Consider the following 13,132-nt stretch of genomic DNA (forward strand, 5'->3'; position numbering starts at 1 on the left):
AACTGGTACCATAAAATAAATTTGCATATTTTGTTTCTGTTGACAATGATTTATTGGTCTGTTTGATTTGTTCATCCAATTACTTCTAGATTATCCATGTGAGGACAAATGTCTGTTGAAGGGAAAAATTGTTCTCATATCCAGATCATGAGACAAAATATTTCCCTTCATGCTAATCGCATTATATCAAGCACAGTTGTGGTCAACTTTGGTAACATATTTTAGGAGCAGACTTTGAAAAATTAAAAATAGATCTGGACCATTATAACCAGAAAGGAGACTTGATTAGAATTCATGTTAAACAAATAACCAAAAAGAGGGCCCTTAAATATATAACCTACCAAAGAAGTAATTAGCAGGTAATTTAAAGATGGTAAATTTATGTGGGACAGAGAGAAAGAACATTTACTCTGAAAAGTGGGGAGAGTTAGCTGGAGTAGACGTCACTTCACTCTAATCCCCTTTCATTGCACAAACACACCTGTGAAGTTGCTTAGTACATGCTAGGCATCATCACCAGATTCTATGATTGCAAAGACAAAAAAAAAAGGCTCGACTTTGCCTAGGAATCACCTTTTCTATGCAAAAGAATTGGTGCTAACTACTATGGAAAGATGAAAGATAAAAGGAATTGCAAGAATTGCTTGATTCAAGCAGAAGGCAGAAATAGGGTAAGATAAGGGAGGCTTTTACTACAGAGGCCAGCCCAACAGAAAGACGTTTCTCTCAATTTGACCTTCCCCATTACAGAGAATCCTACCTCTTAAGAGCTAAAGAGTACCTCATCAGCAGAGGGATTTGAACACAGGAGGCTTCACTAGATGGAAAGTTGAGCAAGATGGCTTTGAAGGAGCCTCTGATCTCTGCTACTACATTGTTTACTGACGGCAACTGGATGTTCTATTGACCAACCTAACAAAGGAAAAGTAGAAATGTGTACTAAATAGTTTTCCTTGGGAACATGGTTCTGGTTCATGGTAGTTTTAATGTATAAGCCTCAAATATACTGTAAAACATAAATTTTAAAAGGAAAAATTAGGTTGGTGAGATGGCTCAGTAGAAAAAGTCACTTCCACCAAGCTTGATGACCTGAATTTAATCTCCAGGAACCAAATGGTGGAGAGAACCAAGTTAAGTACTTTATCCTCTGGACTCCAATGTAAGCCATGGCAGGGGTGTGTGTGTGTGTGTGTGTGTGTGTGTGTGTGTGTGTGTGTGTGTGTGTGTGCGCGCGCGCGCGCGTGTGTGTTTCCTTCACCATCAAAAGTCTAAAAATCAAAAGTCACTTGATAATGATTTTTGTTAATAGCAGATCACAGACATTTGCAGAAATAGACCTAGATATCTAATAATATTTAACCATATGATAGCACTTATAAAGTCATGGTTCTGCAAATATGGGACTAAAGCAATTTATAATACTATTGAAATATATTTTGCCACTAACTAAAGCATATTTCTCCATTTTTAAAATAAAAAGGCACACTTCTTTCCAGTTCAGGTGTTCTAGACACTATTCTAAGAATGTATTAACCTGTTAATTTCTAATAATTTTTGAAGTAGATGCTTAAAACCCATACCACTTTACAAATGAAGAAATTGAGATGTAGAGGCTAGATAATTTATGCACCAAGCAAAAGGGATTCAGACCCAAGCATTCTGGCTCCATGCATTTTGAGATTGCAATCCCATCATTTCCCCCTTCCTCTCCTTTGTGCAACCTTTCTTGTGTATCCCCTTGCTCCATTTGCTCTCTTCCATATTCCCCATTTGTCTACAGAAAAATTCTTTTATCACTGCATCACCACTGAATTACAGTAACTGGAAACAAATGCCACTATTACAGAGAGATGCAAGGTCAGACCAGTGACCTGACTGGCAAGCGAGTCACTAATCACTCGCTTCCACATAACAGATTTGCAAGTCCCAAGATTCAAATTTTTATCTGCACACACACACACACACACACACACACACACACACACACACACACACACACACAATGTACCTCTTTGATCTTCATTCTTTATTGCATGCAAAGACTTAGAACTCTGGCTACGGAAGTCATTAATGCTAGAGCTCTACTCAACCTGCTCTTATGGATTAACTAATCTGTTCCTCCGCCATTCGTGTATTTTGCCTTTGGATTTCCTTTGCTAATTACCTAGCAGTGCTGTCTCGTGGCCTTGCTACATAAGTGACTCTATTTTTTCCCCTTTTTTGAGACAACATTGTGCTGTATGGGATGAAGGAAATGAATCATGGCAAGTTGGAAAAATGAACTTGTTATTACAGATCCTGCCATAATTTTTTAAATTGAAGTTCAGACGATTGAACTAGCATTCAATCCCTTTTATTGCCATTGGTATTTCAGCCAAAAAAATAGTCTCTAAAAGCAAAAAAAAAATTCTAAATTTATTTTATTTTTTCTTCTTTTTTTTTATCTGAATGTCATGCCATCAGTTAAATACTAGTTAGGAAGATAAATGCCACAGCTTAATTTTCCTCACTTCTGAGTCATTTTCTTCTTCCTGCTTCTAACCTTCAGAAACTAGTCATCAACCATGGCCTGATCACTTCTGCCACTGACTGATTTGACATTACTGTACCCTTTATTGGGTGCTATGAGTACAGCACATACATTTAAAGTACCCACCTCAAGCCCTGCCATTTATTTACCTAGAAAGCCATTATTACCTAAAGGAATAAATCTTTAAGTCTGCATCAGTATTCGAAGAACTCAACTAAATATGAAGTGAATTAGTCCAAAACATAGCATGCTTCTTTCATGGACTTCCTTGCCTTTTGCTTATAAATCTATCTATGACTGTAATGGCTGCTTAGCTAATAATGTAGGACACAAGTTGTTCTGCAACCTCCTCCAACCTTGCACACTTCACAGTCAACTCTGATTGGGCAAAATCAAAGAATACACAAAAATCTATTTACACAAAAGGGCATGACCAACATAGTGTTGTCGGTAATGACAATAAGGTGGGAAGTTGTAAGTATAGTATAGTCACAGAGTGAAGGGTTATGTAACCATTATAAAATAGACTTTTTTTCTGATAAAAAACATAAAGAAATGCAAGTTGGTAATAAAGACCAAATTCTGACAATGGTTACCCTTGGCAAGAAGAGAAAGACACATGATTACGAAAGACAGATAGGTCAATTTCAAATAATTATAGATGCTTAATTTCTTAAACTCTCTAGAAGGCACATCTCTGTTATTAAATTATTTTCATATATTTATGTATATCTGAATTATTTACTTTTTCTTAATTTGAGAGGCAAAAAGCCATGAAGTTGTCATTACATGACAAGGTACTTCCTTATGAAAGGAAATCACCTTCATAAGATGAAGATAATGTATGATATGAACATACAAGTCTAAGAGTCAGATTTAAATCTTCTAACTATTTGATCACTAAAGGAGCATTAGTGGGGACATAATGGATATGGGCAGATACAAAGTCAGATTAAGTACCATTTTTCCGGCCTTGAACTCTTTATCCTCCTACCTCATCCTCTCAGGTGTTAAAATTACAGGTGTGTGCCACCAACTCCAGCTCCTAAATAGTATTTTAAATAGTTTTGCAAAGCAAAGTTTATATCTTTATTTAGCAGTTGATAGGCTTAGGAAAAGACGAGGTCCAATCATCTTTAGACAAATGAGGTGTGGTGGAAATTTTTAGTCCTCTCAATTTTAGTCTTTTCTTATCTAAGACATGGTCTCTCTGTGTATCCCTGAACTCACTCTGTAGACCAGGCTGGCACTCAACTCAGAGACGCACAGGATTCTGTCTCCTAAGCACTGAGATTAAAGGTGTGCACCACCACCACCCAGCTTCATCTTGCAATGTTTTGAAAATAATGTGGTTATCACCCTGACCGGGCCTAAATTTATTATTAAATAAACATATCGTTAGTGACCACAGTGAGTGAAATGGTGCTAACTGCCAACATAGCTAGTTAAATGAATAGAGCATAGACTTGGTTCTCAAGAAATCCTCAAATAACAAGAGGAAAGACAGATAATGTAGCCAACTCTCATTAACATAATATAGCGGGCTGTGCAGCAGAAGACCGAGTAACCATCAAGGAGGTGAGAACAGGAAAGATATAAGAAGACATAGCACTGGTTCTGGATGTTACAGGAATAATGAGGTAATTCAGGCAGAAAGCAAAAACATAATCAAAGGCATATAAGACATGAAACTACTATATGGCTGATTTCAGTCAATGGTGTGCAGTCCAGTGTGACTGGATCAGAGAAGACATCAGACATAAGAGTAAATTTTGCTCTGCGGTTTTTAAGAAAATTGCAGAGAATTATAAGGATGGTTGGAATGAGATTCAGTTTGTACCTTAGAAGGATCAGATGAATCGAGAAATTAAGCAATAAGATCTCAAGTTAATAGTGAGACAACAGAGACAAGAACAAAACAAAAGGATCGATGGCTTGCTGTAGAGAACCACTGCAATGGTAGAGGAAGGTGAAATTACAGCTTTCACAGCATTTCTACATAGAAGTAGTGAAGAGGAGAGGGAAAAGTAGCACCGAACTTTCTAGTTTAGGTGTTCAGTGGTTGAGTGGAAGCAAGAGTCAGGCTTTCTGATGAAATATTTTATAAGAGGTTATCTTTAGGCCCACCAGTTGGAGCTGTCCATCAGAAAGGCTTGGTTTCTGTTCCCTCAAAGCAACTCTGGAACCTAACCTCTTATTTCCTCTTTCATTGATTCTATCTTAGTCTTGTCCACCAGCACCTGTGCCCTGAACTCTTAGAATAGCCTTCAAAGTAATGTCCTTGCTTCTACTCTGGCCCACCTTCTAGCCCATTCTCTACATAGCAGTCAGAGTACTCTTTTAAAAAATAATTGGGTGCTAACACACAGACACACACACACACACACACACACACACACACACGTATGTACACATCTCTGCAAAATCTTCCAACAGTTTTTGATCTTGTGTAGAGTAAATCCAAACTGTTCAATCAGGACCTAGAGGCACTGACCTGAATATCTTCCTACACTCATTTTCTATCAGTCTTCTTTTCGCTCACTCAGCTTTAGCCATCCCGGATTCCTTCTTTTGTACTTTATGCAATCTTAACCTGTTTCTATCTCAGTGTGCCACTTCAGTGACTCCATGAGGGTCTCCATGAGTGTCTAACTGCCATAAACATGAGGCTTAATTTTCATGGAGGCAGCTCTGGGGATCCCAGGACCCATTTGCATAAGCCTGGGCAGGTCTCAAAAAAAATGTAATGTTCAGGGAGTATGACAGGAGCTGGAGAAAGGAAGAGCATATTATAACAAAAGAAAAAATGAAAAGGTTCAATGTAGGTGACCAAAGTCCAAAAATGAGCAAGTAAACGACATATCAAACGAGCCAGGATTAGTGCCAGGAAAGCTCACAGAAAGATACTTGAAATTATGGTATATGTTTGTGGGTTTTACCATACCCTCATCACTGATTAAATGTCATCTCATAGCTTCTATCTAGAATTCTTCCTAAGGATCAAGCTACCAATCTAATTGGAAGTTCTAGGGTCATTGTGGTCATTCTTCCTTTATATTCTCTACTGGGACACTCATGGGGCTACAAACATATTAAGTATTTGCTACACATTCTCAGTACCACCTAACTTAAATGAGCTTTAACAGGATTAAATTCAACCTGAGAAGGTCAAGACAAAGGTGATTTGGACTCTTAGAAAAAATTAGCAGTTTTTGTGACACTTCCATTTGAATGGAAACTATACTATTCAACCTTACAACTCCAATAGGTGCTCAATAAATATTTGTTGGGAGTGTAGACGCATGACTAATACACTAATGCAACTTTAAACCCCGTTATTAAAAAATAATGCTCCAAAGACAGAAAGCAAACATTTTGTTTATTCTATCATGGTCATACTTCAGTAGTGCCTGGTTTATTTCTAAACATTCCAATTTAAAAAAGACATCACAAATTCAAATGAGCTGCTTATGGTTGAAAGGACAACGTTCTGAGAATTTTGGAAGCAGTAGAAGCCAATACAATTTAACCTAATGAAATCAGGAAGGGACATTATAAAGCCCTTGCAATATTTGAAGGATCAGCATGAGGAACAGCACACAGAATTATTGTCCATAGCTCTAGAAGGTAGGGTCAAGGAAAGAAGTTCTAGAGAAAAAACAAAAAATTGTCTCAAAACAAGGATGGACTTTCTTACCATAACTGGCCTCCCATGCTCTTCCAATCACTTTTTTTCAGGCACATGCAGGATAAACATACAGCAGGATACCTGAGGTAGGGGTGGGGGCTTAGGGAGATTTCTTCATCTAGTAGAAAATTCAAATGAGTAAACGCTTTTCAAAACCAGACTCTAAGTTAGCTAGCCATGACTAGAATTTTTAAATGAATTTGAAAACATCGGAGGGCGTCACAATTAGCAAGGATAAGCACAATTTGGAGAAATCCGTTTTAAAAAATATGTTGACAGATGTCTGAAAGTAAGTGGACAGCCATGGTGTAACATGACTTTGAGACTGTGGACTGTAATAAAAAAAAATGTTTGGGGACTGGCTAAGAGCAGTTGCTGTCTTCCAAGGGACCAGAGTTTGGTTTTCAACATCCGGGTAAGGCAGCTCACAACTGTCTGCGGCTCCATCTCCAAGGGATCGGATATCCAGCCTCTTCCAATATTTAAGGGTGCCTGCCTACTCAGACATACACACACAGGCACACTCACACCCAAAGAAAAGTTAAAATTTAAACAGCGAATACTTTTTTTGCTTTTGTTTTTGTTTTTTTTTTACCGCGCACGTGTCCCTTTGCGATGTCATATTTGGCCACCCAAAGAATTGTCATCTTTCTGTTACAGCGATCCAAAATTGCTGTGTATGAGAAAATGTGGTCTTACATGAAATCCGCAGAGCCATCTGTGTTTACCAAAACAACAGCTGACGGGGTAGCCCGAGTTCGGAAGTCCAAGGGAAAGTTCGCCTTCCTGCTGGAGTCGACCATGAACGAGTACATTGAGCAGAGAAAGCCGTGCGATACGATGAAAGTTGGTGGAAATCTGGATTCCAAAGGCTATGGTGTGGCAACCCCTAAAGGCTCAGCATTAAGGTGGGTGGAATAATATAACAATATCCGTGTTGTTATAATATTCCACCTACCCTGATGCATTTTGTTGTCGTTTTCTTTCTTGTGGATTTTGAGGTAACTTTTAAAAAGTTTAAAATCTACAATATTCCATGGAGTTAAATAAGACGGTAAATTATGGTTTCATCTATTTAATGCATCCATTTTTTTTAATGTTCTCTCTCTCTGTGTTGTCCTCTCTGACTGTTTGTTGCTGTTTTAATTTTACAGTTCAACGGCTTTTTCAATTTAAATGGTAAAAGCCAAGTTATGGTGACGAATGTTAATTGCATGGATGTGGTGTTCTTGTTACTTTTTTTCTCAAAGACAATTTCCCCATCCCGCACACTTCAGTTTTGAGCAAATGTTATCCTCCATGCCACCTTCCAATATTTAACCCTGTATTTGCTGTACAGACATTTTTATAGCTCCACGTTCTGTGAAATTTAGCCAATTTGTCCTCTTGTGCTCCTTTTTTATACGTTAACGATTTCCTAAGCATTTGTGCATTTTCTTACAAGTTATGTTTTATCGTTTCAAGAAATGCTGTTAACCTGGCAGTATTAAAACTGAATGAGCAAGGCCTCTTGGACAAATTGAAAAACAAATGGTGGTACGACAAAGGAGAGTGCGGCAGCGGGGGCGGTGACTCCAAGGTCAGCCTCAATGTCACCACAACCGGGTACCCTTAGTGACGAGTAATCGGCAAGACTGTTATCTTATTATTGAGGAGAGAGCACGAGACACACACAGAAAGTAGAATGACCAGGTTATTCCCCTGCCTGGCAGCTTTGGGAACCAGAAAGACTTTAGGGCACAGCCCATATTTTTGATCTAACTTGGGTCCCTTCTTAAACTCCCAGACAGAGGCTCCCTGTTCACACCCTTTCCTTTCCCCACATGCTAGACTGGTTTCTATATGAAGGCCATTATGCAAGTTTCGGTGCCCTTGGCTTTCAAAAGCCCATGGGTGTCCTGTGAGACTTCCCCCTCTGCCTCAGTTGAATTGTGTAAGAAATCAGATCCAGCCACTGAGATGACAGGATATAATTTGTTTGGTGCTATTTTTTTCTAGGATGTGATGATTGCTCACAGAAGTTTCTTGAATGAGTGGGAGTGACTTCTATTCTTTGTATGAATGATGAAATATTCTTCTCTGTATGTGCTAGCTGATTTAAGTAGGCCCCACTTAACTTGAAAAGCAAAGAGAAAGATCAATTTCAAGTTAAGTGGGGTCTTTCTTTAATCGGTCACCACATACAGAGACTTTGCAAAAGGGCTGTCATGTATTTGAACGTGTGCATCGCCTGTGACACTACTTGTGTGTGAATCCCTGATTTGGCTTCTCTTTAGCTATGTTTTTGGTTCAGGTAGGTCTAATTGTTATCCAGGTTGACATCATGAGAAAACCCATCTTACTTGCCATTCCTTTGGTTCCCAATACTCTTCGGGGCTAGAATGGATGAGTAGCCATCAACAAAGCAACAAGAAATAGGGGCTTTCTCAGAGACCAAGACACCAAGTCATGGAGAGACATTTCGGGTAAGTACAGGAGAAGACCGGAAAACAGATTTCTCCATGGCCCATGGGGCATGCGAATGATACTGAAACAGGAGAGATCAGCTCTTGCACAACCAAGATACCATGGTCATCTTAAGGTGAAGAACAGTGCTTCCCAACCACAGAGCAACAGACAGGCAAGCCAAAACTTTTTTCCTTCAGAGACAATACTTGTAATTCTGCTCTTCTCTTTTCTTCTCCATCCCTTGGGATTCTGGCAAAAAAGCTAGTTTGCCAGTCTGCAGTATAATGTGGGTTTGAAAACACTGATCCAGAGCACTTTCAAAGAAGCAAATTTTAAAACAACTTCTATTGATAATCTTACCAAACATTGGCAAGGCCTTTTCTTGTAAAACCTTGATTAACAAGAATACACTGAACCGGTGGCCTGAATTGTCAGTCCCGGTTCCAAACTTCCATTGATGAGAAACTTTAATGATATCCAAAATGAGAAGACCTCAAGGAATTGCGTTTTAACATAGTTGCCAAGTGATAACTGCAGCTAGATCTTTCTCCTCTAACTTCTCTCCATCTGGATTGACACTCAAACATTAGAGGCTACTTCCCTGAGGCATGAGAGTGGATACAAGCATTTTAAGGCAGCATGTCAGTAGCCAAAAGTGAAGTATTCTTATTAACAATCCCATCCATCCCTATGGATTCCAATTAATCAAGGTTTTACTATGTGCCAAAAAGCAGTGACTTCCTTTCTCGCCAATGTAAACTGACGATGACACTGAAAATTTAGCCAATCATTTGCTTCATTTGGTTTTCACAATGGCTATGCTGATGCCTAAAGTGTTTAGCACCTTCCTCCCAGCACTTTTCTCATGGTATTAGCGGGCCACCGAGAACCTAATTCTATTATCCAAGTGAGTTACAGAATGAAAACGAAGCTGGATTGGATACATTGTTCTCATGAACTCATCATGCAGAGAAGCCATGGACTGAATCAAGATGCCTCTAAATAATCCACACAGTGCCCAGAAGTACCCAGAAGTTTTACAATAACCAGGCGTTTGATGTTTCACACACACACACACACACACACACACACACACACACTCACAGGCATGCACGCAAACACACACACAAACTCAAAACACACACACACACACACACACACACACACACACACACACACACACACTTGAAAACAAAACTAAACCTGAACTGATTTGACTGACCTTTACTGTTCATGAAATGACTTAGTATCATGAAGATCCCAAAAGGTTAAACTAGCTTTTTGCTAATTATAACCAACAATCACACTTTGTGTTCTTTTCTCAGTATTGTCTCTGAGTTTTATCTAGTAACTCTATTGCTAACTTACAATTTCCAGATTTTTCTGAAATTTGGCATGCAAATAGAAAATATTTCAGTAGATCCTAATTGTTTCAAACTTCTTTAGCCATAGTGCTACCTGCCAGGCCACTTTCCAATTACTTTTCTTGGTCATCCCTTCAATTTACCTTTTGAAATAAGCCAACTCCATTCTCAACTATGGATAATAGTGGGATCAAAGCTGCATATCCAACAACTGCTTCTTCTGCCTGGGAATTATCAAGGAGCCTGCTTTATATTCTTCCTTCTTGCCACCTGCTTTTTTTCCGAGAGTGAGCACAAGGAGGAGCAAGAAATGAACTTAAGTGACTGTGTTTCACTACTACTTCGTGGGTACCATCCAACATGAATCCATTCAGAAAGTAGAAATTCACTGAAACCTCTTTAACTCGGAGTGCTTTGATTATTACTATGGAATAAACTAGACAAGGACCAGTCTACAAAGTAAATTTATAGGACAATGTATGTGGACAAGAGAGACTTGTTAACCAAATGAAGAGTTTAGACTAGACTGTCAGTTGAATTTTTTTCTTGAGAGAACAAACCTTTTTGTTTCAAAGGTTGGAAGCACTCATCACATATAATCATATTCATTCTAAATCTACCCACGAAAATAGTTCTCATGGGGACCTCTGATAAAGCAATGTTTTATAGCCAGTCTGAATGACAAAACAGAACTAAAAGGAGAAAATGTCATGCTTCAGACATATTTTGTAATTCAGGATTTGCTTCCCTCGTTCTGACAATTCTTCCCCTGTGGTAGTTCACATTAAGAAAGTTTTATCCTATTAGCAAAATGGCTTCAGAATTACACTTCCTTATTGATTCTTGTCCCCAGTTAACACGACAAAATAACCCCTGGATGTACCATCATTTCATAGGGCAAGTGAGATCCAGAAGTGGTGCTGACTTTGAGAAGGTCACACAGCCAATGCCATCACACATCTCTTCTGACTTTCAGGATCACCTCTTCTGATAATGTTGCAGAGAGCAAGTTATCGCAGATATCCACCCAGGAATAGTGTGAACCTGATTGCATGTGATATGTTTCTGTAAGAATCAGGCTCATTCTCAGTCACCTCGGTTACTAGGCAAATGGTATATTTAAGCCACTCTAGCCCTCGGTACTGATTACTAAAAATGACAATAATCACAAAATCTGACATTTATAAGTACCTTCACTATTTGAAAAACATTTTCACACCTATTATCTCTGAAACCAGCAAAGGGGAAAATACCTGTATTACTTAGCTCTCTGTCTTGCTCCTATAACCTTTAAATTATGATAAATGGGCAATTATGTTAAATTGTTGACTTTTCCCTTCTAACATGAGACAGCATGCATTCTGAGCATATTCTACAAATTTTACTATGCTATGGAAAGAACAGGAACTTTTCATGCTGTCAAAAATGAGTACACTCTTAATCTAATGTAATAGACACACTATTTTCTCTTCTGAATACACAGAATTAAGAAAGGGGTCACGAACTGGAGTAGCTACTGAATAAGGCCCACAGGCTAGACCCAAAATACTGCTGGGCTGGATCAATTTCTCAAGTGTAAGCTAATAAATCCTGGCCAAAATATGCCTGATCTGCCCTTGATGATCTATAAATGTACAGAGATAAATCCTGGAAACAAAGACTGTGGTTTGGGAATTTTCAACCCACAAATCACCCTGTTGTGTGGCTGCTTTATTGTAAGGCGTGTGAAAATGCAGTAATTAAGAGGCTTGTAGGTTGTTCCAGCTATAAACCTAGATCACTAGAGGTTTGAGAGACAGCTGATGAAAGTCTGTCACGGTAAAACAGAGCAGAAAGTGATTTTTCTGAGTTCCCAGATAAAGGCATTAACTTTCTTCCACAGCTATCTACTAACCATCTCACAGTCTTCCATTCTAGTCCTTCCACCCACCTAACTTCATTCCCTTAATCTTAAGTAAATGATACCGGCTTAGTTTTTCTATATACCTTCACGCATAAGAATGTCAGTAAAAACATGCTGTTTGTACCGGGAGTGATAAGATATTACAAAACCTATCCTATCTCAGCCTAGATTTGCATCAATGGATTTAAATAGACTTCTAGTATCTATACTTTCAAAGATGAAAAAAAGAACAGCCAGATTGCATGCCTTTGAGAACAATGAAACAGAATGTTTAAATGGAACCATTCTGAAGTCCTTGACTACAATAAGTATTATGAAGGTACCTTCACTTGTAAGACATAGGAAATAGTGTAAAATATCAATAGAGAAATGTAGTTGAAATTGAAATATATAAAAACTAGAAGAGAACAACAAGAATGTGCCACACACATTGAGAAAAATCATGGAGTCCATCTTAATAGATTCATATATCAAATAAATTTATTTAATAGATTCAAAAGCTCCCTGAAATTAGTTGTATCTGCTTTCATCTGTGTGCTTTGAATGTACATTTAAAGTTTGTTCTCTTAAGAAATTCAACAGTTTGCTTCCTCCTCCCTATATCAATATTTTTTCTTTAAAAAAGTAATCTTGTACATTTGCTTAGCAAGTCTTCCATTCAGAGACAGTAAAAAATGGCACTTCGAGGTAGCCTGTTCCAAATTCCCTGAGATCCATAGTTGGTGCTACCTAAAGGAATGAGACTATAACTGTTTTCCCCACATGTATAACATGAGATCTTCAGTTTTGTATGTATTTCTCCTCCTGTGTTTGTCTACAATTTTCCTCTCCTATGCCACCATCTCTTAATTGCTTCTCTTCCACACCCAGAATTCTTTGACAATCTTGGGACTTAGGGAATGGATATGAATCTGCATCTGCCTTTATCTGCAACAAAACTGGATCTTTTACTGGCAGCAGCCATTCCTAAAGGTTGACACTTTGGATGCCCAGGGTTAAGATGGATCCCAATGATACTTTATTGACACTGTTATGTGTATAGGCAAGAACCATTACAGAACGATGACACTTCCTGGGTCTTAGCAGAAGTTCCTGTGAATCCCCAAGACTGGTTTGGGATCAAGAAGTAGGGTGAGTATACTATACTCTTCATTGGTTTGCATGTTTCTGTGCTGGTACTGCCTCCTGGAAATATGAAG

General features: G+C 38.5%; 1 protein-coding gene across 11 annotated transcripts in view; it reads left to right on the forward strand.

Annotated features, from left to right (window-relative positions):
• Positions 1-13,132, forward strand: part of Gria3 (glutamate ionotropic receptor AMPA type subunit 3) — a 263,524-nt gene that overhangs the window by 231,408 nt on the left and 18,984 nt on the right. For 7 of the 11 annotated variants that reach the window (XR_015646201.1, XR_015646200.1, XR_015646199.1 and 4 more), the window contains 2 exon segments: positions 6,879-7,126; positions 7,683-7,797. Coding sequence is in view for 8 of the 11 variants with exons in the window: in XM_087599277.1 (XP_087455403.1) it covers positions 6,879-7,126; positions 7,683-7,797 (363 nt within the window). In the remaining 3 variants the exon portion in view is untranslated. 11 annotated transcript variants of the gene reach the window in all.

The sequence above is a fragment of the Rattus norvegicus genome, chromosome X (genome assembly GCF_021556685.1).
Source record: "Rattus norvegicus strain SHRSP/BbbUtx chromosome X, alternate assembly SHRSP_T2T, whole genome shotgun sequence".
Taxonomy (NCBI): Eukaryota; Metazoa; Chordata; class Mammalia; order Rodentia; family Muridae; genus Rattus; species Rattus norvegicus.